The sequence below is a fragment of the Rhinolophus sinicus genome, chromosome 1, assembly GCF_057876585.1.
Source record: "Rhinolophus sinicus isolate RSI-liver-muscle chromosome 1, RSI-T2T, whole genome shotgun sequence".
Classification (NCBI taxonomy): Eukaryota; Metazoa; Chordata; class Mammalia; order Chiroptera; family Rhinolophidae; genus Rhinolophus; species Rhinolophus sinicus.
Genome location: NC_142501.1, coordinates 8,859,162 through 8,886,417, shown reverse-complemented (window position 1 = coordinate 8,886,417; position 27,256 = coordinate 8,859,162). Strand labels below are relative to the sequence as shown.

General features: G+C 40.7%; 1 protein-coding gene across 1 annotated transcript in view; it reads right to left on the bottom strand.

The window, feature by feature from the left end:
* Positions 1-21,585: 21,585 nt before the first annotated feature.
* SLC25A17 (solute carrier family 25 member 17) overlaps positions 21,586-27,256 on the bottom strand; it is a 48,821-nt gene continuing 43,150 nt past the window's right edge. The window contains exons 8-9 of the mRNA XM_019734536.3: positions 27,062-27,144; positions 21,586-22,655 (exon numbers count right to left, since the gene is read on the bottom strand). Coding sequence (XP_019590095.1) covers positions 22,508-22,655; positions 27,062-27,144 — 231 coding nt within the window. The 3' untranslated portion in view covers positions 21,586-22,507. The remainder of the gene's footprint in view (positions 22,656-27,061; positions 27,145-27,256) is intronic.

The window sequence follows — 27,256 nt, the reverse complement described above, 5'->3', positions numbered from 1 at the left end:
CAAGGAAAAAAGACTGATTCAAAAATGGGCAAAGGACTTGGATGGACATTTCTTCAAAGAAGATATACTAATGGTCAATAAGCACATGAGATGTTCAACAGTATTGATCATTAGGGAAATGCAAATCAAAACTAAAATGAGATGCTCTCTCACATCCAACAGGATGGCTACTCCCCCCAAAAAAAACAAACAGAACCCAAACAAGCACAAAATAACTAAAGTGTTGATGGGAGTGTAAAATAGTACAGCCACTGTAGAAAATAATTGGGAAAAAAATGTTTGAAAAAAAATGTTCTTTCTGGGCCAAGCCTGGATTAGAACACTGCCCATTTCCCAAGGCACAGCAAAATGTGTGTCATAGGACCAACTAAGAATGTTGGGACCACAGCAAGTGTCTGTCTTGTTCTGTTACCCTGGATCACAGACGTCACAATTACTTAAAAATCCAAAGACAGGGAGGTGGGTGTGACAGTTGATGTCTTATGCTGGCAGCATCCTTTCCCAATATAAGTTACCAGGGGGCTTGGTGTGCCTGGAATGATGTGTTGGGGGTGTGGGGGGCTGTGCCTCCCTCCTCCAGGCACTAAGCATAGTGAGCTCTAATAGTCTGTTTATTGCTCCGTCTCTCTCCCCACAAAGGGAAGAGTGAAGGCAGACACTGCTCTCTAACTGCTAGTGTGTGCTACATACTTGGTACACAATAAGCACTCCATATATGTTTGCTGAATAAATGACTATTCTGCCCCGTGGCAGAATGTACCGCTCTAGTGGCCTCAATATTCTCATCCACAGATTTGGCGGCTCCCGTCCCTTAGCTTGTGCTGGGTAATTCCTGCTAATTTCTTTCTTTTTGCTGTGCTTTCCTAAGGTATACATAGAGAAGCTCCTCTGGGTACATGGTCTTTCTTTAGCTCGCCAGCATCTTTTATTAGAGCCCAGCTTGCTTTTACATTCTGCTCTGCTTCACTGAGACAACACTGGTAACCACGATGAATTCCTGCAAAGTTCTTTGATTTAGAAGACGCCATTTCCCCTGAAGCAATGCTTTTATTAGTTCAAATACTCACAGGGAAACTGGGCCTTTCAGTTCCAGGGGTGCCCCCACCCCAGGAGGAACTGCATGCCCCTGAGAGAAGCTGGCACAGGGGAGAGCTGTGAGTGGCAAGGGACGAGTTCTTTGTCCCTTTCTCTCTAACTCAAACCCTGGCCAGCACAGGTGTTGTGCTGCCTTCTCCATACCATCAAGGAGGCCTTGAGAAACTGTTCACACTGCAGTGACAGACAATGCGTTGCTGCTTCTTAAAAAGAGGTATTGTCATTTTGCAAAACCTAACAAATTAATAGATTCTGACAATTACCGTCAATGGCTACTCACATCACAAAAAGAGAGACAGTCAGGCCTGATAAAAGAATAGCACCTAGTCTTGCCAAAAACATCAAATCTGAATGTGACCAGGCCGCTATGCGTATATCCAAGTAACACTTTACAGAAAATACAGGGGACAGATGAACTTTCAAGTGTCATCATGGGGATGCACAGTCCACTGTGGGAAATGCCAAGGGCTCACCAGCCAGTTTCTTTAATAATGGATGAGAGAGAATTAAACATATTAACCTAACACAATGAATGGGTCTTACTTGTATTGATTCTGACTCAAATACTTTTTTTAAAATTTGAGGCAATAATGATGGAAACTGAACAGACGAGATATTTGATGATATTAAGGAACGACTACTCACTGAGGGAGGTGAAAACAGTATTGTGGTCATTTTTCTAAAAAGCATCCTTATCTTTTAGATAGATACCCTTAAATACTTGCAGATGAAATGATGGGGGAAATGCCCACACCCAGTTTATCATTAAGTCCTGGAGGTTTTCTCCTTCTTATTTCTCACATTCATTGTGTCATTTCTCCTTGAGGCCTCTTCTAACTGGGTTCCTTGCTTCCAATCTCAAACCCCTCAGTCCATCCTCCTTAGCAACTAGAGCAATCTATCTAAAACGACCATTTCATTCTCCTCCTTAAAACCTTCCAGTAGCTCCCCACTGTCTACAGGACGAAGCCAAGCTCCTCATTCCAGGCTCCCTGCGATCGGCTCATGTCTCCCTCTCAGTCTCATCTCCTGCCTCTCGCTGTCCTACACGTTACAGGGACAACCCTGACCTGCCTGCAGTTTCTAATACATGGAATCCCCGGCCAGCACCGTCCCCTCCCCACTTGCCTGGCTAATGCCTTCTCCTACTTCTCTTTAAGATTCAGTGTAGGTATTACCTCCTCCAGGAAACACTCTGTCTCCTTCATCTCACCCTCACCTTCCACCCAGGGCTGGTGTGGGTACTCATTCTGTGTGTATCTCCAGCAGGTGACGAACTACATGGTAGTATAATGATTTGTGTCTATGTCTTCCTACACCCTTTAGACACTGAGCTCTCTGGGGTTGGGGACCATATCTTACTCATCTCTTTGTTCCCAATACCTAGCGAGGGGCCAGGTACACAGCAAAAGCTCAATAAATATCTGGAGCAGGACAATAAACACAGATGATTCAGCTTCTGCTGGGTGAATGTGAGACGTTAACATGAATGACTGATAGGGGATGTCTTCTTGGTGCCCTTCAAAGTCCATGGGTTGTCCCCAACCACGTCCAAGTGTACAGCCTGCCCTGGGGGCTAAGTATCAATATCAGAGGTGTCACTGGGATCAGGAGGCCCCAGGACTTAGCAATGAGTTTTAGTGACAGGAGCAGGAAGGCGCTTCTCCTAGAGTTGGTTGAGGAAACAAACTCACCACCCATGAGAGTTTGAGATGTCCTTAAGCAAGTATCACTAAGTAACGAGTGGAGTTTACAATCTGCTTCTTAACCCATTTCCCTGCTTCTACAACTCCTACCCCCACCTTCTATTCCCCATCCTGGAACCAGAATGACTCTTTTACATGCAAATCACGCCCTGAAAGGATGTTTATTACTTATGCTATCATAGAATTAAGGCACAGCGTAAAGGCATTATAAATTTCATTATTTCACTGTTCTTTTGATATATGTGTATAAAAAGTGGGGTAATTCAGAAGACCAACTACCAGTCTCACCTATTCCAATTATGTATTTGCTGGGTGACCTTGGGTAGGAAACTCGGCCTCTCTGAGTCTTAGTTTTCTTGATAATAAAATGAAGCTGTAATTTTGATAACTTTCAAGAGTGCTTCCAAGACTAAAACTTTAAAATGTGATGACTGATTAAAAGTCTAAAACTTTCAGAGCACTAATTCTTGTGGTTCCAGTATGAATTTCCATGCGGTATGTAGTCAAAAAATATTGAACTGGACAAGCAAACCAACAATTTAATGCAGGGCTCTAAGGAAACAGGGTTGGGGGAGGGCGGAATATCAGGAAAGCTTTCCAGAGAAGGCGACCTTTGAACTGAATTTGGATGGTCAGATGAAGAGTTCTCCAAATGGAACAAAGTATGGGAACGCATCTCCTGCAGGAGACCAGCAGGTGCACAAAAGATACATAAGCCTGGCGGGCTAGACCATGGCCATGTGTCCCCACAGCGCTCGATTATATCCCTGACCAGCCCTGTCATTGTCACTTGCTCCATGTCTGTATTCCTCACTGAATCATGAGTACAGACAGAAGCCATGTCCTATTTATTTCTGTATTCCCAGCACATAGCACACGCCTGGCACGCAGTTAGGATACCTAATAAATATAGATCAAATGACACTGAGTTCAAGTTCAGATGAGGTCACAGTGTGGGCTCACTTCCAACCCCGGCCAGCCTTTTGGCAAATCCTTGCAGTTCACCAAGACTGGGCTTGAGAGAGGAGACAGACCATCACGACAACTCCCTCTTTACCGTAAAAAATGAAGTGCGTGCTCTACTGTTGGTGCAGAAGTAAGACCAGAACAGGACCTGAAAACAGTTCTTGCAAATGTGGATGTGATAAATGTGTTCACACTCGTCTAAAAGCCATTCATTCAATACATGTTTTTTGAACAAAGGATAGCCATCCTGATTCCCGCTAGGTGTGGGGGCTGTGCTCAGCGGCTTAGATCATTTTGGCACAAGGGTATTAAAACATGCAATTCTCCATGGACTATCTTCTTTAGTTTTACATCTAATGTGATAGAGGGACAAAAGACTCAGTTGGGGGCCAGGGAAACCAGCTCAGTGTCCCCAGGGGATTTAGATCCACAGTGAAAAAGAGAAATCAACACAGCACCACGGCTGCCTTATCCACACCACTGCCTGGACAGGCTTTTGTTACTATAGCTACAAGCCCGCCTCTCAGGGAGCACACCACACCACACAGTAGGCTCCCTAAAAAGACCAGGGTGAGCATATGAGATATAGATCTCTGCCTAACTAGAGACATTTTCCCTGGGAACTTATAATTAATGAAGTGACACTCAATAGTGTGAACGTGACAGAACGAGAGACAATAAAAACAATGGGTCTGCTTCCCTCAGATGGAAATAAACAGGCTAGTCCATTAGGGGAGCCAAGAGGAAATGCAAAGCCAGAGCCTGCAATTATCTGTTCATTGTGATACATCTTTAGCTCTTGGACACAGCATGCTCCCAGAATGCACACGCAGGAGACGTGTGAAAAATAAAAAAAACCCTTTCAGATGGGGAACCAGAGCAACAGTTTCTCTTCCTGCATTTTATCATAAGAATGGCATATCCACACAACGCCTTTTCATTTTCTCCTACACTTTCTTGCATACTCTCGAATTTAATCTAATCCTCTAACATCCTTCCCAGGCTGTTATGTACAACACCCACACCCATTTACAGAAGAGAAAATCAAACTTCAAAGATGTCAGGTGATTTGCCAAAAGCCACCCAGCCAATCAGCGAAGGAACTAAAGAAGCAGCTAGGGCTCCTAGCCCAGGGTCCAGTGAGCTAGCTATTGCCCCCAGTGACCGTTTAAAAAATAACTCACTTTCCTGTCTGAATCCTTGGGAAAGCAACTTAGATGAAATGATTTTTCTAGAAGCAAATACCCTGGCAGTGATCACAGAGCTCACATAGAGGACCATGTAAGAGGCTTTTACAAACTGGTATCACAGGACCTTTGGGACAGCTCTGTGGTGTGTTTATCAGGGGGAATCAGGCTTTGGGCATTTTTGAGGGAAATATATGCTAAGTTGATGGGAGGATTTTTTTTCCCCCGCCCTTGAATCTATTTCCTTCCCTTCTGCATTAAATTCTAATATTCATACTGAAGCAACACATTTGTTCCTAAGTAAAATAAAGGCCCTCATCTAAAGGCATACAAACTATTAAATCACAGTAGAGGCGTACACAGGAAAAACATTATAGTTCCCCCATGTCGCTGTAGGACCTCTCGCCAGAGCTAAGAAAAATAGCCAACACTTACATAACACTTAGGACACACCAGGAACTGTTCTATGCACTTTACATACATGAACTCATTTCATCCTCCCCAAACTTTACGAGGAAGGAATTATTATCACCTTGACATTGCGGGTGGGAAAACTAAGGCAAGCAGCCTGAGGTCACACAGCCAGTGCGTGGTAAAGCTAAGACGGGAGCCTGGGCAGCCTTGGGGCCAGTCCAGGCCTTAACCATGAGACTGAGTCTGCGATGTCTTCGACTCTTTTTTCCTTAGGAGAGCGGTTTGGAGAGAAGACTTCTGGGTTTTCTCCCCATCTCCTCACGGGCTCCTAACAGGTGAGAAGGGGAGGTAGGTCCCCAGGGCTTATCAGGTTACACTAACAATGGGGTGGACCATTAAAAATGATGTCCCCAAACCATGTCATAACACGGGGAATGTACATCTGATGTAGGGTGACAAAAATAGGGTACAAAATTGCCCATTACACTATGATTTAAAACTATAATTATGCACATCTCACTCACATAATTATATACACACACACACACTGACGTACAGACCAATAAATGAGAAATACACTAAATATCAACGATGGTTGTTTTGGGGTGGTAGAACTCTGGGTGATGTTTTTGTTTTTCACCTGTTTGTGTAATTGGCCCAAGTGTTCTTGGTGAGCAAATTTGTATAATGAAGGTATGCAATTTTAAATCATGTCACAGTTGGGAGTAATTTTGGCAAAACTTGCCTGGGATAATCAGTGTGGATTTGAAAAAAAATGTAAAGTTCAGGTCGCTGTGACAGGATTGGTTCTGGAATGTGGCATCTGATGGGTGGGCTAGCTTGGGAAGTAAACATAATAGGGGCTAGGAGGGTGGCACACATGCTGTTGTCACTCAGTGGATGACACACCACAGTGGGTGGGGTCGCCAGGTGTCATGCTGACCACAAGCCCACACGAGCCAGAGAACCCGTCTTCTTTTTTTCGCTCAGAGTTAAACATGCTAAGAGAGCACATCTGTGACTCTCATGGCTGGATCCGAGTTTTCCTTTTCCCCTTTCTGCCCACTGGGCTGGAGCCAGAGGGAAGGAAAGAGAAGCAGGCAGTCAGCGCCTGTGCTATGCAACTGTTCCCGTTCTGTCAATAACGCCTCCCCACAGAGCACAAAAGTCCTCCCGTTCAACCTCTGGCAACTCATGCTATTTTTTTTCCAAACAAGCTCGTTGTTCACTGCAGAGACAGGCTTAAACGAGGGAACATTATCATCTGTGTAACTCAGTGTCATCTTTAACCCAAACTGAGAGCTTCCGTGTGGGGATACGCAATGAAACGTAGGATATGGTCTCTGTTCTCTGGAGCTTACAATGTAGCTGCACTGGTGAGGTGTTTATCCATGAATAACTATAGGGGTATTTATAGATACTAATTTTAAGTACATCAAAATAAACAATCTTGTATCGTGGCTTATCTTCCAAAATGAATTGCAAGCTTCTCGGGGCAAGGACTGCTTCGCATTTTTTCATATACCCTGCAGTGACCCTATCTTTAACCTGCTACTAAAGGACCATGGGAGAAAAACGGGCTTTCCCCACTGGAAAACAAGAACTCAACTCAGGAGAGACCCAACTGAAGTTAAAAGAGCAGTGCATTCCACAAGGCTTTCTAACCAAAAACTTCAGGATTTCTTTTCCTTAGAAAGAAATATTTTTAAAAATGTACCTCAAAATTCCTCAGTACAAAAGGTCAAGATGAATATGATTTAAGAAATAAGGAATCAAAAACACTGGATGACTATGTAGAAAATAAACCACTTTAAATTCATAGAAGGAGACTGTTAGGTTATGGTAGTTATTTCTGGGTAGGGGGCAGGTAAAAGGTGTACATTTGTATTGTTTCAAGCCCGTCAATCTGTAAGGAAGGTTGGGAAATGTGTTACTAGTTCACTGGCCACCATTCAACAATACAGGGGTTCTGTTACTAATGAAGAACAAGGAAATGGTATTAGTAAGCCACTGAGCAGTTTCTGCTTCAGGGAAGAAAAAACACACGCAGAGAAATGGAGTCATAAATAGCATGGTGTAGCTGGAGGGTGAGGGGACATGAGGAAGCGATGCTCAAAGCCTCAAAGCGGCAGAGAGGGACTAGATAACAAAAGGCTTTGTTTGGGGTTATCACGCAGGCCTGCAAGTCCCTCATAGACCACCAGCCACTTTAGACCTAAGCCTAAGAGATTCGGAATCTACAGGCCTCTGATAACACTTGGGATTTGCTTTCATTGATTGATTGATTGATTGATTGATTGATTGATTGACTTTAAGCTCTCCAGGTGCATCTGATTTAGAGATTGGCTTGCTCCAGGCCAGTGGTTCTCAACTGGATGGTTTTTACCCTTCAGGGATCATTTGGCAATGTATAGCTACATTTTTGATGGTCACTGGGGGTGCGCACTGCCAACCTGTAGTGGGTAAAAGCTAGAGGTACTGCTCAACACCCTAAAATGCACAGAACATCTCCCCACAAGAAAGAATTATCCAGCCCAATATGTCAATAGTGCCACTGCTGAGAAACCCTGCTCCAGGCAACGAGTAGCTACTGAAGATTTTTAAACAGTGAAGTAAAATCCATTCTCTCAGATACCTATAGAGTGGTTTCTATGTGCAAGAAACTGTTCCAGACACTAGGGATACAATGGTGAATTAAACAAAATCTTGCTCTCAAGAGGCTAAAACTAGAGGAGACAGACCATGAGCAAATAAAAGAATAAATACATAAAATATTAAGTAGTGATAAGTACTATGCAGAAAACTAACTCAGGCTAAGGGAGTAGGGAGTAGTTGGTGCTATTTTAGATAGAGTGGTCAGGGAAGGCTGCTGAAGGGATGACACTTGAACAGAAATGACAATGTAGGAAAGTGGCAGAAGGAACAGCAAGTGCAAAGACCCCAAGTCAGGGACTTGGTCGAGTATGATGAATATTGCCAAGTGGCCAAAGTTGTGTGTGTGTGTGTGTGTGTGTGTGTGTGTGTGTGAGAGAGAGAGAGAGAGACAGAGAGAGAGAGAGAGAGAGAGAGAGAGAGAGAGAGAGAGAGAGAGATGAGGTTAGAGAGGTGGCCAGGGTTGAGATCCCGCAGGGCCTAGGGGGCCATGCAAAGGACTCCGGATTTATTCTAAGTTTGTTGGAAGTCACTGTAGGGATGAGTGCAGGAGAAAGACAGGATTTGACACATATACAGGAATCTTTCTAATTCCAATGTTGAGAGGAGAATGTGTATGTGGGGGGGGAATTGTAGAAGCAGGAAGATCAGTTAAGAAGCTACTGCTGTTGTCTAGACAAGAGCGATGGAGCTTGGACTTGGCGGTAGAGGTGGAGAAGAGGAGAAATGGTAGGGTTTGCAGTACATTCTGGAAGGATTTGTTGATAGTGGAGTGAGGGAGAAAGAATGTTTCAAAGTTTTTGGCCTGAATAACTGAGTGAATGGTGATGCCACTCAGAGAGATAAGGAACTCTGGGAGAAAAGCAGATTTTTATACAGGAATAGAGACCAGTTTGGGACATGTTACGTTTCAGAAATTCACTAGACATCCAATGGGAGATCTTGGTTGCCCTTTCCACCTTGATCACCAATGTTTTCTAATCCAATAAATGGTACCGCCAACCACCCAGATGTGGTAGTGAAACTTCACTCACCCCGACTTGGTCAAACCAGATATGTGACACTGGAAAAACTGCTGTAAGCCCAACTTTCTAAATCTGTAAAGATATCACCACTTGCCTCATAAAGTTATTAGAAAGATTAAATGAGTCAATATGCATAAAGCATCTAGCAGTGTTAATTTCCCCTGAAATGAAAGATGAGCCCTAGATAAAGAAAGCCGTCGACTGGATATACTCAGAGGACAGTAACCTAGAGGGTGATAGAAAGTAAAGTCCTACGAGCAACGGTGCAAGGAATAAAATGGAAATGTTCAACAAGAGAAGATCCCTGGGCACATGGCAGCTGTCTTTAAAAATTAGAAGGGTCATCACTGGAAAAGGAGCATGTCTGTATGGTGGCAACACACCAGAAGATAGAAACTTCAGGGTGACAGAATTCAGTTCAATACCCTGTTTCCTCAAAAATAAGACCTAGCCGGACAAGCAGCTCTAATGCGTCCTTTGGAGCAAAAATTAATATAAGACCCAGTATTATATTATATTATATTATATTATATTATATTATATTATATTATATTACATTACATTATATTATACCCAGTCTTATATTATAGTAAAATAAGACCGGGTCTTATATTAATTTTTGCTCCAAAAGACGCATTGGAGCTGATTACCCTGCTAGGTCTTCTTTTCGGGGAAACACGGTATGTGATGGTAGATTGTTGTAAGTGTTCTAAGTGTACTTGAAAATGTATTTTCCAATTTGGGGGTGAATAACTATGAGATATTTCTCAAGTAGTCTTTAGACTAATTTTCAGAAGGAGATACGTTAAGATCTCCATGTGATTATAGGATCTGTCAATTTCTTTTTGTAATTCTGTTCACTTCTGTGTTATGCATTTGCGTCTATGTTATTAGGTGCATCTAGATTTAGGACTTTTATCTCTTCCTGGTGATTTATCCATTTTACTGTTACCTCATGATGTCTCCTATTCTGAAAAATGTTTTTTTCTTTAATGTCAACCAGCTTTCCATTGGTTTAGTATTTGCTTGGCATATTTATTTTCATCTCTTTCCTTTCTACCTTTCTGCTTTATTTTAGTTGTGTCTTACCACCCCTATCCTAAAAGCAACAGCTGTCTTGACTTCTAACACTGCTTTTCAAATTTATATACATGGAATCCTACATTAAGTCAAGTTTTGTGTCTGGTTTCTTTCATTCAACATTGTGTGATGCATCCATGTTGTTGCATATAACTATCGGATGTTCATTTTCATTACTATATAGTATTCTGTTGTACTAATTAATATGACAACTATTATTTAGTCAACATTAGGTTGTTTTGATTTTTTGGCTATTAGGAATAAGGTTGTAATGAACATTCATATACTGGAGGAGTAAGAGAAATAGGAAGAGTTCAACTAATGAAAATTGTCCAGGAATGGGGATGAGGTGGAGGGGATTAGAACAAGCCTTTTAAAAATTATGACCTCATAATACTGCACACCTGACAGTGATTCATTCAGAAAAGAGCTGAAAACCTAGGAAACAAGAGGCATTTAAGTAACCAAACAAGGTACTAGAAAAGTTCATGCACTTTATTCACAGGAGAATTTCTTCCTCAGTTTATTTACTCTGATTTTCTAAAAACTTCTAAATACGTGGTTCTCTGGCAGCCTGTGCCTCAGCAGATTAGAAGTTGCCTATTAGAAGAGAATGTTCTCAGAGGCAGGCAAAGTGAGGTCAGAAAAAGTGCCAATTAACGACTAAGGACAGGACAATCTGTACTTGTAAGAAGCAGATGAAGGAAGTGCAAAACACACAGCAGTTTGGGGTGATTCTTTGAAGGGCTAAACTACCCAGTAATATCCCAAAGGCATCACCACATTATCAACCAGCACATTAACACATCCCAATTATGTCCAAGTTTTAAAACAACACTTGAATCATATGTATTCTATTATGTTTAAAGTGGTCAGCGATGTTTAGCATTTTAGAAAGACTTCTGTACAAATAGTTAAAACAAAACCATGCAATAAATGAAAACATTTTAGTGCCTAAAGAAGTAGCATTGCAAATAATGCTAGAAAAACTATCACATATTCCTGAGAAAGGCTAAAACTGCTGTGTACAGAGCAGATGCTCTGTCCAAGCTACCTGATTGTGAGCAGAGAAACAATGGAGGGAATCTACAAAAACCCATTGCTAACATCACACTTAGTGGTGAAAGGCTCGATGCTTTCTCTCCAAGACCAGGAACAAGACAAGCATGCTGCTCTCACAATTTCTATTCAACACTCTACACTGGAGGTTCAGGCAGAGCAATTAGGCAAGAAAAAGAAATAAAAGGCATCCAGATTGGAAAGGAAGATGTAAAAAAGTCCTCTATGCTTAGATGACATAATCTTGTATATAGAAAATCCTAAGGAATCCACTAAAAAAACTATCAGAACTAATAAGTGAGTTCAGCAAGTTTGCAGGATATAAGATCCACATACAAAAGTTAATTGTATTTCTACTCACTTGTAACAAACAATCCAAAACTGAAATTAAGAAAATAATGCCATTTGTAATGGCACCAAAAGAATAAAACACTTAGGAACAAATTTAACAAAAAAGTGCAAAAATTATACTCTTAAAATTATAAAACATTGTTGAAAGAAATTAAAAAAAGATATAAATAAATGGAAAAGACATTTCACGTTCATGGATACAAAGAGTTACTATTGTTAAGATGGCAACAGTTACCAAATTGATCCACATATTCATGGCAAGCCCCATCAGAATCCCAGCTGGTTTCTTTGTACAAATTGACAAGCTAATAGAAACAGCTTTTTAAGAAAAATTCAAATGAAGTTTTAAGGGACCCCCAAATAACTGAAACAATCGTTGTCTGTCACCCTCCATTCCAATGGGAGTCCCACAAGAGCAGGCACCTTCTCTGTCTTGTTCAAAATGTATCCCTATTTCTTAGTAAAGTGGCTGGCACATGGCAGATACTCAAACATTATTTGTTGACTTCTTGATTAGTAGAATATCTTTGGTACAAGGCAACAATATTGATTAGGCAGCATTATTAAATCTCACTGTTAGGTCCTAGAGACACAAAAATGAAACTCGCACTCCAGGAACAGGCGTGACAGATGAACAAATAATAACAATACAGTGTGAAAAAGACGATACCAGCATTCTTGTTTTAATTACATAGTGTTTGTGTGTGTGTGTGTGTGTGTGTGTGTGTGTGTGTGTGTGTGTGTTTGTGTTTTCCTGCTTACAGGCTCCTGAGCTTATGCATTTCTCAGCTGCCTTCTGCCTGGACACATCCTACCCTTTATTCAGTTCAGACTGAGGTAGGGGTACATGTACCAGGTTGTATTTAATGTGGTGAAATGACTAAGGCACTAAATCTTCGGGAAGCCATGTCTTACTTTTTGCCAAAATACTTATTAACACAGGATGGCAACTCTAGATATTCTGGTTCAGACAAACCCAGATTCAACACTACACCCCACCTCCCTCAATGTATATACTCATTTGACAAATATTTACAGAGTACTCATAATAATGCCTGGGATACAGTAATGGTGATAAAGATTCAGAGCTCTTCAACTACAGAGGGAGAAAGGTAAATAAGCAGAGAAATACAACTTACATACAGTTCTACCCAGGGTATTATGTGCCAAAACTACCAAAGAAACAAAAAACGCACAGAGGCCTTTGTGTTAGGGACCTCCTAACTCAAGCTTGACACTCAAATGATGGGCCTGTTCTTTTTAAAATGGGCATCACTGCATAAATCATACTTTAGGGAAAGATGCAGGGACTCAGGCTTGAAAGAGTTAAATTCTTAGTAAATATGTCAGTCATGTATAAAAATGAATCCATTTTTTAAAAATTGCCTGGACACTGAATCTACCTTCCATTTTAGGAAAGCAAAAACAAACAACAAACAAAAAATCAAAACCAGATAAATAGTACTGGTAAGCTTTTGAACTTATTTGCTAAGTTGCTAATGACACTGAACAATCAAAACCACGAAGTGGTTATAATGTATCTATTTCTAACCTTGGGTTCTTTGGCATATTATACCCCTCAAGTCCCTTCTACTAGGAAGACAGCATGGTGTTATGGGAAAGGATGGGATTTGGTCAGAAGTCCTCTGAGTCCTACTCTGTCACTGACTGTATAACTGTAAATAAGTCACTTAACTTTTCTGAACCTGTCTCCACACCTTAAAAATGTACAGAAAGTTCTGACAATTAAGTTCACAAGCTTTCCACTGTGTGCTTACATGGTGGAAAGTTCACGAACTTTATTGTCCGACCTTTCATATCATTCCCCTCCCCACTTTCGTCCGCTTCCCCCCACCCCTCCAGTTCAAGCCGTTGTTTCTCAGTCTAGTTGTGTAGGACAGCTTCCTGGTCATATCGTTTGCCTACTTCATCTCAGAGTATGTAATGAGTACCAAGAAAGATAACAGATGCCAGATTGTTGTATAAACTCGAAAGATTATTATTTATATCTGTAGGCCCATACTTAACAAGTGCCTGGTATGAATGTACTCAATAAATATTTGTGAAATAAATGAATATCTCAACTGTTCCCAGAGCTAGATCAATGAGAGCTCCAGTTGGCTACAATTTACAAGCCTCGATAGCTACAATAGTTATTTCAAATGATGTGGAAAGATTTACCTGTTTACATCAAAACCACTTGTTTAGTAAGGATTTGAATCTATTTTTAAATTCATGGGTTATCAAAATGCCTTTTACCTCCTCTGCCTCCTGCTATGTCTTTTAATCATTTTTCTGTCTCTTGGCACTTCCACTAGTTAGTGAACAGAAATGAGGGAATTATTCAACTGTGGATCAGTCAATCTTGCCAGTTTTTATTAGTGTCAATGAAGATGGATGCTATTGTTCAAGAACCGTGTCCTTTGTTTCTGACTTTTATTTCTATTGATATGGAGAACTACTGGCTTTCTTATCTGGCCAAGAGAAGATTATAAATTATGGACGACAAGTGAAAAGTTTAAGCATATGCTTGAGGAAAGAAAGAAGTGGAAGAATATGATTTTAGCAAAATACACTCTACTCCATTCTTTGCTTTTATGGATTAGAAGGGTGTTTCACGGTAGGGGTCCACCAAGTTTAAGCCACAGTTCCTATTCAGATTGCTCATCGAGTCTAAGAATGCTTCTTTTTTGTTTTGTTTTGTTTACTGGGAATTCACTGGCATCTCTGACAGCAGAGATTTATAAAGAGGATGACATACCGGTAAGAGGCCAACTGCAATGCCCTCTGGTGGCCTACAGTGTCTCCACTTCTGCAATCGCAAACTTAAAAAAAAAAGCCATTTTCTATCAAATAGGAGCTCATTTAGAAATTAAAAAGTCAACAAAGATAAACTGTAAAAGTCTTCTTTGATTTTCACGACCATCATAATCAGAAAGCATTTCTACAGAGACACTTGTCCACTGTAACCCCATGTTCACGGTGATTCAAAAAATAAATGATTAAAAGCAAGTCCCTGCCCTCTAGAATTTGCCATCTAACAAAGGCACAGGAACAGGGATGCAGATTTGGAACCAAAGCTTAAAGGGGAAAACTGTGGAAAGTACATGGGCTTTGGAGTCTTTGTAGGATTAAATACGAATATACGAGTATGTAAAGCATCTAGTATGGCAACCGGTACATATTAGGTGTTCAATAAATGATAGCCATTATTATTTTCATACATAATATTTATAAATCTCAGGTACCTGCTGAAAGACATCTAATTTTCAACTGTAAACTCCTATAACACTTTTGATATGCATCATTTAACTCTATTGCATAGGATGGTTGTGAGAATTAAATGAAAAAGCATATAAAGCCCAGCTATTGGCACACAATGCTTCCTCCTTATCACACTCAGAATGGAATTTCTCCTGCCAATGTAGAGGTAAAGAGAGAAATAAAGTATTTGCGTAGTATAAAGTGAGAATGAATATAAAAGGATAGGATGACATTTTAATTTAATAACACACCACAGTATATCTTTTCCAGGAATCAGTAACTGGATTCCTGGAAATTTTTCTTAAAAAAATAATCAGAAATGTATAAAAAATGCATCTATTGAGGATTTTAGCATCATATTATTTGTAATAGCAAAAAAATGGAAACCAACCTAAAAGCTCATCAGTGGGAATCTAAATAATGATACATTAACATAATGCAATTCTATGGAGCAACTAAAATTATGAGAAAGATACTTATTCACATTAAATTATATTTGAGATGAAAAATTTAAAAATTAGGCAGTTTTATCTCATTTTAAAAATCCTATCTATAAATATATCTGTGAATGTCGTCTGTGTATGTCTGAAAACAGACATCCTGAAATACTCGAAGTGATTTCTAGACTGTAGAAATATAGGTATATATTTATACACATATATAGAAATATATCTTTATTCGCTTCATTCTTTTCTGTATTTTCTGAAGGTTTTATAATGACTGTGCATTTTAAGAAAAAAAAAAGCTACGAGAAAAATTTTAAACCAAAATAAAAAATATGGATTACATCCAAGCAATACAAGCGAGTAAAAGATTATTGAAGGTACTATCAGGAGGTCTGAATATCCTCTGGACTCCCTGTTTTGGACTCCCAATCCTTTGCTATGGGACCTGAGCCAGATCTGTGGCTCAATTTCCCCATCTATACATACAAAGTTATTAAAATCAATCTCACAATAGAGAGAATAAAATATGTTAGAAAAAAATTTGTAAATGTCACACCTATAAACCAACTGCAAATTTAAAAAGATATAAAAAGGAATTTCTCCATTTTTAAATTCCCCTTCTCTTACGTTTGCACTGCTGTTGTCATTTTTAATATGCTAACAAATGCATGATAAAGTACTCAGAGTTTCCATCTCAACTGGGCTCTGAACTATTTTCCAAGTAAACACTTCCATGTTGATCAAGCTAGAGTGTAAGCCCAGAGCTTGACAGTCACAGCAATTCCCAGTGAGCATAAGCTGTTCCTGGTGGCTAATCTTCAGAGGTAGAACAAAATGATTCATGTGATGTCTAATTTTCAAAGTGTGTTTAACATTAGATTTTAAATTCATGGAGTATAGGAATGTGCCTTCTTTCTTTAGACCCAAGCCTAACTGTAACAAAACTGTTCAATGGGTCGGGAGTCCTGGTCCCCTCTTCTCCCTTGTTGCAGGCTCTCAGTGGCCTGATGCCCCCTCACCCCCTTTCCAACATGTGTTCAACTCAGGGAATTCAAATCAATGTACAATAATGAAGCATTATCCTTTTTCTACTTTGCAAGTGCTATGTATTGCCTCTGTCAAGAAGGTCCTCTACCCACTACTTGGTGTGTTGCTAATTCAAATGCTGCCTTCTAATCACACAGACCAAAACAGAGCTGGGCCTGGCCTTGTCATGCTCCCAAAGCAACTCCTGAACACTTTCATTTCTCATCAGAACTCATCAATGGTCACATTCCAAGTTATTTTTCGTCTGACTCCCATGCTGAAAAATCAGCAACATGAGGGCAGAAACTGAGGATTATTCTTCTGGATAATCCCAGCAATTGCCATAATGCGTGGGCATGGTAGGTAATCAAACATGATTTCTTAAATAAATGAATAGAATGTTATTCCTAGAATAGGAATTTGCAATTTTATATGGCCCTCCATACAACAGCCACGTATTACGTGGCTGGCCATCTACCCTGCCAATGGATTCCACATAAACTAAAGCAAAACAAGAATGAAGTACACATGAAACAATTATATAAACGCTACCACGAGGGTTGATAATTTTGGTGACTCTAATTAAAGCCCCCCCCAAAAAAAAACCAACAAATTGAATCTTTAAAGGTTAAAAAAGCCAACTGACTAGCAAAATAAAGTATACTTGAAAGAAGTGTGAACTAATTAAGCTAAAGAAATGTGAAAAACTGATTATCAACAACTAAGAAAACACCAGAGTGCAAGAATTCAAAAAACAAGTAAACTCTTAATTACCAGATCGATTTGATTGGAGAAAGATCAGTTCTGTCTTTAGCCAAAAACACTCATGCAACAACTGAGTGCACTAGTGAGCCACTCTTGTTACTTGACTCATTTCCTGCCATGAAAGAATTCGGTATCTAGGGGAAGACAGAGATACAGACGGATTACTGCAATTCTAGATACAGTGTAGCAGGTGTAATGATTGACACAGCACAAAACATTATAGGAATACAAAGGTCTTTAGGGATCGGTGGGTGGGAGGGAGCAAAGTTCCAGAAAGGCTTCTGGAAAGAGCTGATGCCTCATCTAGGCAGGAATTCACCAGGAATCTTAGAAAAAGATTCCTGACACACAGGAAAACATAAACAAAGGCACTGAGGCAAGAAACAGCATAGATTCAAGGAGCCACCTTGGGTACAGGGGCCTCAGACTTCCTTTGAGCCTTGTGGCATCACGTTGGGATATAGTTTATTACAGAGAGAATCACACACCTTCAGTCATGTACCCCTCTGGGTTGTGAAAGGGAAACACATACTGGCTTAGAAGGCTTACTTTTAAGGACATCTGAGGGATGTAGAAAGTTCTGGAGTCAGCCTAAATTTTAAATTCTGACTCCCATTCATTAGGTACCATAGATAAGTTACCCTTTAAGCCTCAACTGACTCATCTGTTAATGGGAATGAACTTCACATATTTCATTATTAAAAGATATCAAGATGCATTAAGTCAATTATGCCTGTCATTTAGTAGGCACTCAACACATGGGTGCGCCATTACCCATTCTCACAATCAGTTCCAGTCACCTTCCCTTTTTACGTCACTACAGGTTGGACCCCACTTGCTGGGTTCCACAGTGCACTGCCCCGTCTGCGTAGCTGTGACACATTTGAGTGTGTCTTCTTTTGAGTGAAAGGACTTGGTACCTTGTCCCTCCCTCCCCAATCCTTATTCATCTCCTAATTTCCTTTCACTTTCTGTTTAATAATTTTCTTTCTTTTCTTCTCTCACCTAACCCATGGAAAACTTTTCTTGTCTATGATGTCCCACTGAACATACTTTTCAGGGGCTACCAGTAAGCCCCCACAAATGTCAGCACTAACCCAAAGCCCTTCCATTTCTATGGTGGCAAAAACCCTACAGTCACAATCACCTGTATTTACTGCATACATAAATATCCTCCAGATGAGTCTTTGTACGTATTTGGTATTCTGGTGACATTCAACACTGCCAGGTAAGTAATTCACCTGCCCAGAGGGAGGGCTGTCCTCAGATGAGTGGCATTTGGCTCCATGAAGTCACTAGCTTTTCTAGAGCCAAGATGAGACACTTTCTGCTATTGAACCAGTTAGTATTTTACTGATTAACTGATAAATGTTTGGGGACTTAATTTGAATACTGAATAAGACAAAAAACTACTGGATTTGGCTTCTCTCTTGAGGAGAGACACTGAGAGACTCTCAGAAATGGTCACAATTAAAACAAATGGAAAGAGGAAATGCTGCCCCAAAGTAAAATCTAGCTGATTTTCTTGATTCAAATAGCATTATCTGATGGATATTTTGTTGACAGGTAATAACTAGACTTATTGTGGTGATCATTTTGCAATATATACATATATCGAACCATTATGTCGTATACCTGAAACTAAGGTTATGTGTCAATTATATGCCATATGCACGTGTACACACATCTATATGCTCTTCTGTCCAATAGAAATGATTACCCCGCAAGCCTGCTCTGATGATTAAAGAAGATATATGTAGCTATCACAGCCTTGCCATTGGACAGATGAGGACATAGACTCAGGTGAGTGGCTTCTCTGTGGGGCCAGAATGCTATTACGATAGAATGAAAATCCAAACCCAGGTCTGGCTCAAAATCCAGAGTGCTTTCCATTGAACCATAGTCACATCTATCCAAACAGTGATAGAATATTATAATAATAGTTGTTGCTAACATTTATCTAGCTCTTCTCATGCGGCAAGCACTGTGCTAAACAATTTACATATATGATCTCCTTTAATCCTCACAATCACCCTGTGAGATAGGTTTATCAAGAATTCCATTTCACAGTTGAGGAAACTGAGTTTTATACAAGTTCAGTAATTGCTTTGTTCCCACAGCCGGTAAGGAATAGAGGTAGCGTTGAGCCTAAGTCTCATTCCAGAATCCACTTTTTTTTTTTTTTTTTTAAATTGGGGAACAGTGTTTCTCCAGGGCTCATCAGCTTCAAGTAGTTGTCTTCAATCTAGTTGTGGAGGGTGCAGCTCACCGGCACCCCTGTTGTTCAGAGCTTGCGCTCTAACCAACTGAGCCATCCGGCCGCCCCCAGAATCCATTCTTTTAATCATTACATTAGACTACAGGAAACTCAACTCTAGTCCTAGCGCCAACCAGGCAAGTTATTTGACAATTCTGTCTCAATTTCCTTGTTAATTAAATGGGGGTATTATTACTTGTCCCTACCTATTTCACAGAGATATTGGAATTATAAAATGAGAATGTGTAGAAGCTTTAAGAAGGAAAATTGCTACATAAATCTCGGCGTTGTCACAAGTTTCACTCAGATCTTCCCTCCCCACGATCGTAAAGGGATTCAGCTGACATCATTAACTCTCAAACATCCTCTGAAGTGGGTAGTATTATTATCTCCATTTATCAAAATGCTGAAGCACAAGATGACGTAATTTGCTAGTCAGCGGCAGAGCTGGGAACAATACCCAAGATTCTAACTCCCACTGCTTATGTTCCTATGGTATATCCTGTTTCTGCGTTTCAGACTTCACTGTAAAAGAGACATGGGTAGAAATGTTAGTGTCCACCTCAAAACACAGATTAAATACTTACAGAAATTAAACGTTCTACTACAGTGACATTGATGTAATTTCTAAGGCCCTTAAACCTCACATTCTAGAGAAACCTGCATAAAGAACCAAAAAGAAAAATTTCCATTCCCCTGGTATAGACTTTAGCTCTTTTGTTTTCTCCAAGAACTTATTATTAATCAAGGGTTACAAAACTGGGTGAGTCATTGCTTAGTTTCAACTAGTGAGTCTACAAGTTTCTATAGGGAACATAAAACCTCAATATTGTTACTCATAAAATCAGAAAAAAAGCATCAAATACATTCTCACATCAAACACTTAATATAACTATATAGTTTGACCTTGGAAATTATTTGAACATACCAACCCACAATACCTTGAGCTCAAAATTCAAGTTCTAAAGTGAACTGCATAATTAAAACAACAAAAGTACACGTGGCACCTTTATGACCATTCTTCTCTTGTACAAGTCAAAGTAAGTTTTGTGCTTCCCACCCAAGCCCCGTCACAGACACACACAAACCTTAAAGTAAAATAAAAAGTAGTAATGGGCCAATGCTTGGTCTGCAATTTTGTGTCTTAAATAGGGAATGAGTGTTTGGTCTAGTTCCCAGATTATTAGCCCCTAATTCTTGTTTTCTAGAACAACACAGCGATCTTTCAGTTATTACTCATTTGATAATCACATATTTTGAAATTACCACAAGGGCCAGAGAGGAAATAAGAGGAAGAAATTTCCTTTTTTTTTTTTTTTTTTTTAAGATTTTTTTATTGGGGAAGGGGAACAGGACTTTATTGGGGAACAGTGTGTACTTCCAGGACTTTTTTTCCAAGTCAAGTTGTTGTTCTTTCAGTCTTAGTTGTGGAGGGTGCAGCTCAGCTCCAGGTCCAGTTGCCGTTGCTAGTTGCAGGGGGCGCAGCCCACCAACCCTTGGATGGGCATCGAACTGGCACCTTTGTGGTTGAGAGGACACGCTCCAACCAACTGAGCCATCCGGGATGCAGCTCAGCTCAAGGTGCCGTGTTCAATCTTAGTTGCAGGGTGTGGAGCCCACCATCCCTTGCGGGAGTCGAGGAGTTGAGGAGTTGAACCAGCAACCTTGTGGTTGAGAGCCCAATGGCCCATGTGGGAATCGAACCAGCAGCCTTCGGAGTTAGAACGGAGCTCCAACCGCCTGAGCCACCGGGCTAGCCCAGAAATTTCCACTCTTAAAATCGAACTAAATACCAGCGTTTACAGATACTTTATTATTACTCTGACTCTGACTGACTTAGATTTATAAACAGAAAACCTGTCATTTTGTTATAGGGACAAAAACTAAGTCATCGGAACCCAAAGAGCTGTTCTAATGTCAAGAGAGTTTGCTTCTTGAGTGGCTTGAGATGTCTGAATTCATTCCTAGCTTCATAACACAAGTGCTAGGAGGGGAGAGTAAATGATGACACAGGACTTCCAGGTTTTTTTAGAGGTTGTTTTAATACATTAGTCCACCTTTCCTTTGAGAAAAATCATTGTTTGGTTTCTAGAATTGAAAACAATCATATCTTCTGCTGGGTCAGGGGCTTCAAGGTCTCTCGAATTTTCATGTAAGAATCACCTGCAGATCTTGTTAAAAATGCGGAATATAATTCAGAAGGTCTGGGACTGCATGTCCAATAAACTCCCAGGTGACATGACTGCCCCTGCTTGAAGCACCACACTTTAAGTAGCAGGACTCTAATGAATGTTTGCAAATAGAAATAACCTCAATCAGATGTTTATTGTCAAAAAATACAGCCTCTGCCAAGAGTTTGCAAAGGGAGATGATATTCCAGAGCCTAAACAAGCTATCTGCTCCCTCCCTGTTCTGTGATTTTTACCAGCTGGTTGTAAATCCCATGTAATACCTTAACAAAGGGCATGTCTTTTGCAGTTTATTGAGGCTTGACTTGATGGGGGCGTGTATGGATGAACATAAAACTGCAAGCCTTTTGGAATGAAACAGTTGATTCAAAATAAATATTTTTAAATTACGTCAAATACTAACGAATAAGTGATGTCTACAAATAGTGTATAAAAGAATCATTTGGGATTAATAATTTTCATCTCTCCCACAAAATAAATAGCTCATGTACTAAAGGGGACACCTTTCCTTACACAGGAGAAAAAAAGCCCAACAAAAATAAAATCATGCCCATGGCACAGTCGTAACATTATTTTTAGTGAGGAAAATATCGAGACTAAGACATAAAAATCTATATGAAGAGAATTACAAGGGAATTTGTCCTAGAAAGGAGGGTTCAGGGAAAGAGGACAGCTGGCAAATGTAAGAAAGATTTTACCTGGAAAAGATTACACATGAGAAATAGCCCATTCTGCTTAAGAACACCAATTAACTCTCACCAACTTTCCATTTTAGGTTTTCAATAATGCTTTCTTTTCGTATGACCATTAGTCCAACCTCCTCCGTAAAATGCAACCAACCATCATAAAATTAAGTTGGTGACAGGTTCAGCTGGCTATACTCCAGGTTTACCCTTAGATGCTTTTGAAGCCACTGAGGGTAAAATTCACGGTGGAAAGAGCAAGAAAAGAATCACTTTTCTTCCCACAGAAGGAAGGAAAGCCCCATCTCGAGCATCGTTCTGCATTTTGCAGGAGAAGGTGTCTCACGGCTTGCGTGCGCTCTTCAGCCCCATCACCGTGAAGGTGGCCGCCGTCAGCTTCTCATAAACAAGGAACATGAGAGCAGCCGTGAGGACCGTCTGCAGCAGTTTGGCTTCCAGGCCTTTGTAGAGCCCCATTATTCCGAAACGCCTGGAGGGAAAGAGGTTTGGAAAAAAAGATGAGGTTTGTTTTAGAAAAGTCAACTCTTGCCTCAAAGAAACAGGCTACTGTGACAGCTACTTTGCAAAGTTTTAGCCTTAGGATCGAAACAAGCAATGGGAGCTTTTGATATCAACAGACTTGACTTCCATTGTCAAAGTACTTATTATCTTGCAAGGTATTTGGGGGCTGATAAAATACCTTCATAAGCCACCAATGCTTTATCTTTATAATCACCATTAATTAGTGAAATGCTGACAATATCCCGCAAGTCGGATGCAGATCCTCAAACCTCCCCAGACCATCTTACAGCCCAAATCTGAAATCTAAGACTTTTAGAGCTTTGCTTTAACATTCTCCCAACTCAGTTATTTCAACTTAGTGGTCCCTAAATGGTAGGAAAGCTGCAAATTGGCTTAGATCATTTTAGCCTCAACAGAACTAGGCAAAGAGACAAAATAAAAGCTACCTGATTCTCAGCCTTCCTATACATCTGATCTTCTAACCCAGTGGTGCTCAGCTTTAGAATCACCTAAAGGGCTTGTTACACCACAGATTGCTGGGTCCCATCGCCCAGTTTCCGCTTTAGTTCAAGTCCGGGGTGGGACTCAAGAATGTGCATTTCTAGTAAGCTCCCTGGTGACCAGGATGAGGATGCCAGCCTGGGGGCCAGCCCCTAGAGCCACTCCTGTAACCACAGAGACGAAGGCTTTAGCCAGAACCGAGAGTCCAGAATAAACAACCTCTCCAAAGCTCTCTGCTGAGAGTGGATTAATCTCATGTGCTAGTTTATCGGCAACTGCAGGCCTCTATACAGCACGAACACTGAGCTGTCAGAGCCAACACGCGCGCCATGCAGAAGCTAGTCTACATTTTATATGTTTGCTGTGTGAAAACCTATGATTGGGGGCCAAGTGTGTGATACATAGGCATGAAAAGCCTTAACCCATGAGTTACTAGTTCATGAATTAACATGAATTATGTTCTCCCCAGAAACCCAAGAAACTTGACCTCAGTGTTTCTCAAGGTGAGGTCTGCAGAGATAACAGAAAGTACACCTCTTGCCTCTGTCCCCGGGCCCCGGCACAGAGCTAAAACCCTTGGGATGACCTGAGTGAACATCTCTTGCTCAAACATTTGCTCTTTGACCCTGGTTCCTGACACAGAGCTCTCATATCCCTTGGAATATCCAGGGTAATTGCAGTGTCTTTTGCTGTAATGAGGTGACTGTTGGGCTCCTGGATGGGGGGTGGTCACCAGAAAGATCAAGCTGTGATTAGAAGCTTGGAATTTTTAGCCCCACACCACCATCCTGCAGAGAGGAGAGACGGGAAGGAAATGGAGTGAATGATGCATCATGCCTACGTGAGGAAGCTCCATAAAAACCCCAAGTCCAGGGTTCAGAGAGCTTCCAGGTGGGTGAACACATTCATGAACTGGAAGGGTAATGCACCCCAAGTCCATGAGGACAGAGGCTCCTGAGCTCAGAACCCTCCCAGACCTCGCCCTCTGTATTTCTTCATCTGTCTGTTCATCTGTGTCCTTTATCACATCCTTTAATAAACTGATGAATGTAAAGGTTTCCCTCAGTTCTGTAAGCTGTTCTAGCAAATAACCAAATCCAAGGGGGAGCGGGTCATGGGAACCTCCAACATGCAGCAGTCTGACAGAAGTTGTGGGTAACCTGGGGACTTGAAGTGGGGGCCGTCCTGTGGGACTGAGACCTTCACCTGTGGGATCTGATGTTATCTCCATGTAGTGTCAGAACTGAGTTAAACTGTAGGACACCCAGCTGGTGTCATGCAGAACTGCTTGGTGTGGGGAAAACGCCCCCCACACCTGGTGACCAAAAGTGTCAGAGAGAAGTGTTCTGTGTGAGTCGTACAGGAGAGACAGCGGGAGCAGTGTAGGTTTTCTTTCCACTACCTTCAGAATCACCAGGGTTTGTTTAGAAAGGAAGGCTGCAAGGCCTCACCCCAGAGGGAAGCCGTGACTCTGTACTGTAACAAGCACTTCAGTCTTAATCAAGAGTTTGGAGAGGCCTGCCCCGGTGGAGTGACTGTCCGATACCATGGCTACGAACCACATGTGGCAATTAAAATTCAGTTTAAAAATTCAGTTTCTCAGTTGTACTGGCTATATTTCAAGTGCTCAACAGCCACATGTGGTCAGTGGCACCCCCCTGGACAGTCTGGGTAAACCCATTGTTGTCACATATCCCAGGAGATGAACGCTCGTCGTTCACTCACTAGTGCCTGAGTGCTGACGGGGCCCCTGAGTTTGAACATCTGTCTCTGCCTCCATCTGTCTGCTATTTGGCAAGTCACTTTCTGTCTCTAAACCTGTTTCCTGATCTGCAGTAACGGGAATACAGTCACTCTTCCACACGCATAAGGCTGAGTGAGAATTAAACAAGATAAAAGATGTAAAAACACTGAATTTGAAAACTACGCAATCCTACAGGTTTCTAGTTAACACTAACTACCTTCTTAACTTTCTTGTTAACTATACCGTCCTTCACTCTCACAATGATAGAAATAAAAATTGGCGTCACTTTTTTTATGGCCAATTTGGCGATGTCCATCTAAATTTTATGTGTTCAGACACCTTAACCAGGTAATTCCACCTCTACAATTCCAGTCACTCAGGTGCACATAGCTAAAGTTATGGGCTGTTCATTCAGCAATGTCTGCAAAGGTAAAAACCTGGAAAAAACTAAATATCCATTAATAAGTGTGTTGGTCAATAAATTATAGTTATTACATAACAGAAAACTAGGTAGTCACTATAAAAAATAAATCTATAGATGTTGATGTGAAGGGTTGCTTGGGATATTAAGTTTATAAAAAGGCAAGTTGCAAAATAGTATTATTATATGATCCCATTTTTATAAAAATAAATACCACAAATATATGTTTTATATAATATTCTGGAAATTTATACTCTTAACTGTTAAGTAATTCCCTCTTGGAAAAAGGAGAGAGAGAAAACAGAGTAAGTATTCATGTATTTATCGTTTTTTAAAAGTTAACTGACTTCAATGTGATGAGTTTTGATTGACGTATACACCCGTGATGAAACCGTCACCACACTCAAGGACAGGAAGCATATCCATCACCCCCAAAAGTATGCTCATGTCCCTTTGTAAGCACTCCCTCCCTCCACCCACCCTGACCCTAGGGAACCACTTTCTGTCACTACAGACTATTAGTGTTTTCTAAGTTTTAAAATACAAATGGAATAATATGAAATCTTTTTTGTCTGACTTCTTTCACTCAGCATAATTATTTTGAGATTCATCCATGTTGTTGTGTGAATCAACAATTCCTTCTTTTTTGTTTCTGAGTAGTATTCCACTATACAGATATATCACAATTTATGTATCTATTTACCGGATGATACACATTTGAATTGTTTCCCAGTTTTGACTCTTACAAATAAAGCTGCTATTAATATTTGTGTACAAGTTTTTGTGCAGACATATGTTATCTCTTAAATACCTTGAAGTGGAATGTCTGAGTCCTATTGGGGGTATATGTTTAAATTTCTAAGAAAATGCCAAGTGCTTCCCAAAGTGGGCGCCCTCTTCTGCATGCCCACCAGTAGCATGTGAATATTCTGGTTGTTCCTCATTCTTGCCAATACTTGGTATGTGAGCATTATTTTTCACTTTATACCAATTCTTTATCCTTGAATTTATATTTTATCCCTTGCATGTTCTATTTTTATAATAAATTTCTTTTCAAAATATCTCACATGTAAAAATAGTAATACAGCAGCTTTTGCTTCAAAGGAGGCTCCGGACTTCCTTGATGGCCTTAAGGTTCGGTTTCTTTAAATGAAACAGGGAAATGATGAAAGTCCCTGCCTCGTTAGGATTAAGTGAGATGACTCCACACAAAGCAGGGAGCTCAGTGTCTGCCACGAAGCAAACACTCAAAAATGTTAGCTATTCTTATCAACATCACTGTCGTCATCATTACGACGATAATTGTTATTACTTTTCCTGCTCCCCGCTCCCTTTCTCACCATGACAACTGCTCTATTAAATGTGCTTCTTTCTATCTACGAGGGAGGCCACAGGATATGTCAGTTGATGGAAGCACCACTCAGGCAGAACGGTCTCTGAATTAGATTTTGGAGGGTTCCCTCTCTAGAGTTCTGTACATCTGTAACTAACAAAGAGAAAGAATGTGAACTTTTCCACAATTTCCCCAAACGCTGTCATATCATTCCACTAAGCCTCTAAAATGAGAAATGTCTGAGCACAGCCTGCAAAGGGAAGGTTTTTGGGCTGCCACTGCCAAGGCAGTAGTACCAGCGAAGCAAATGCAACCGCTTCCTGGCAGATATCTGTGGGAAGAGAGGACAGGACGGGAAGCAGCCGCAAAACGCACCTTACTCGCTGGTGAAGGAGATAAAGAACATTGCGGAGACTCCCCAGTGTTCTGTTTTCTGGGTTGAGTCGGTGACGTCCAAACTGGGGAAGAAGAAAAATAAATAGCTAATGACTGTTCAGGACTGCTTTCTTTATCTTAATTTCAACCTGCAGAGGAAAGTATGTTGGAGTAGTCTTATGGCAAACAGATTAT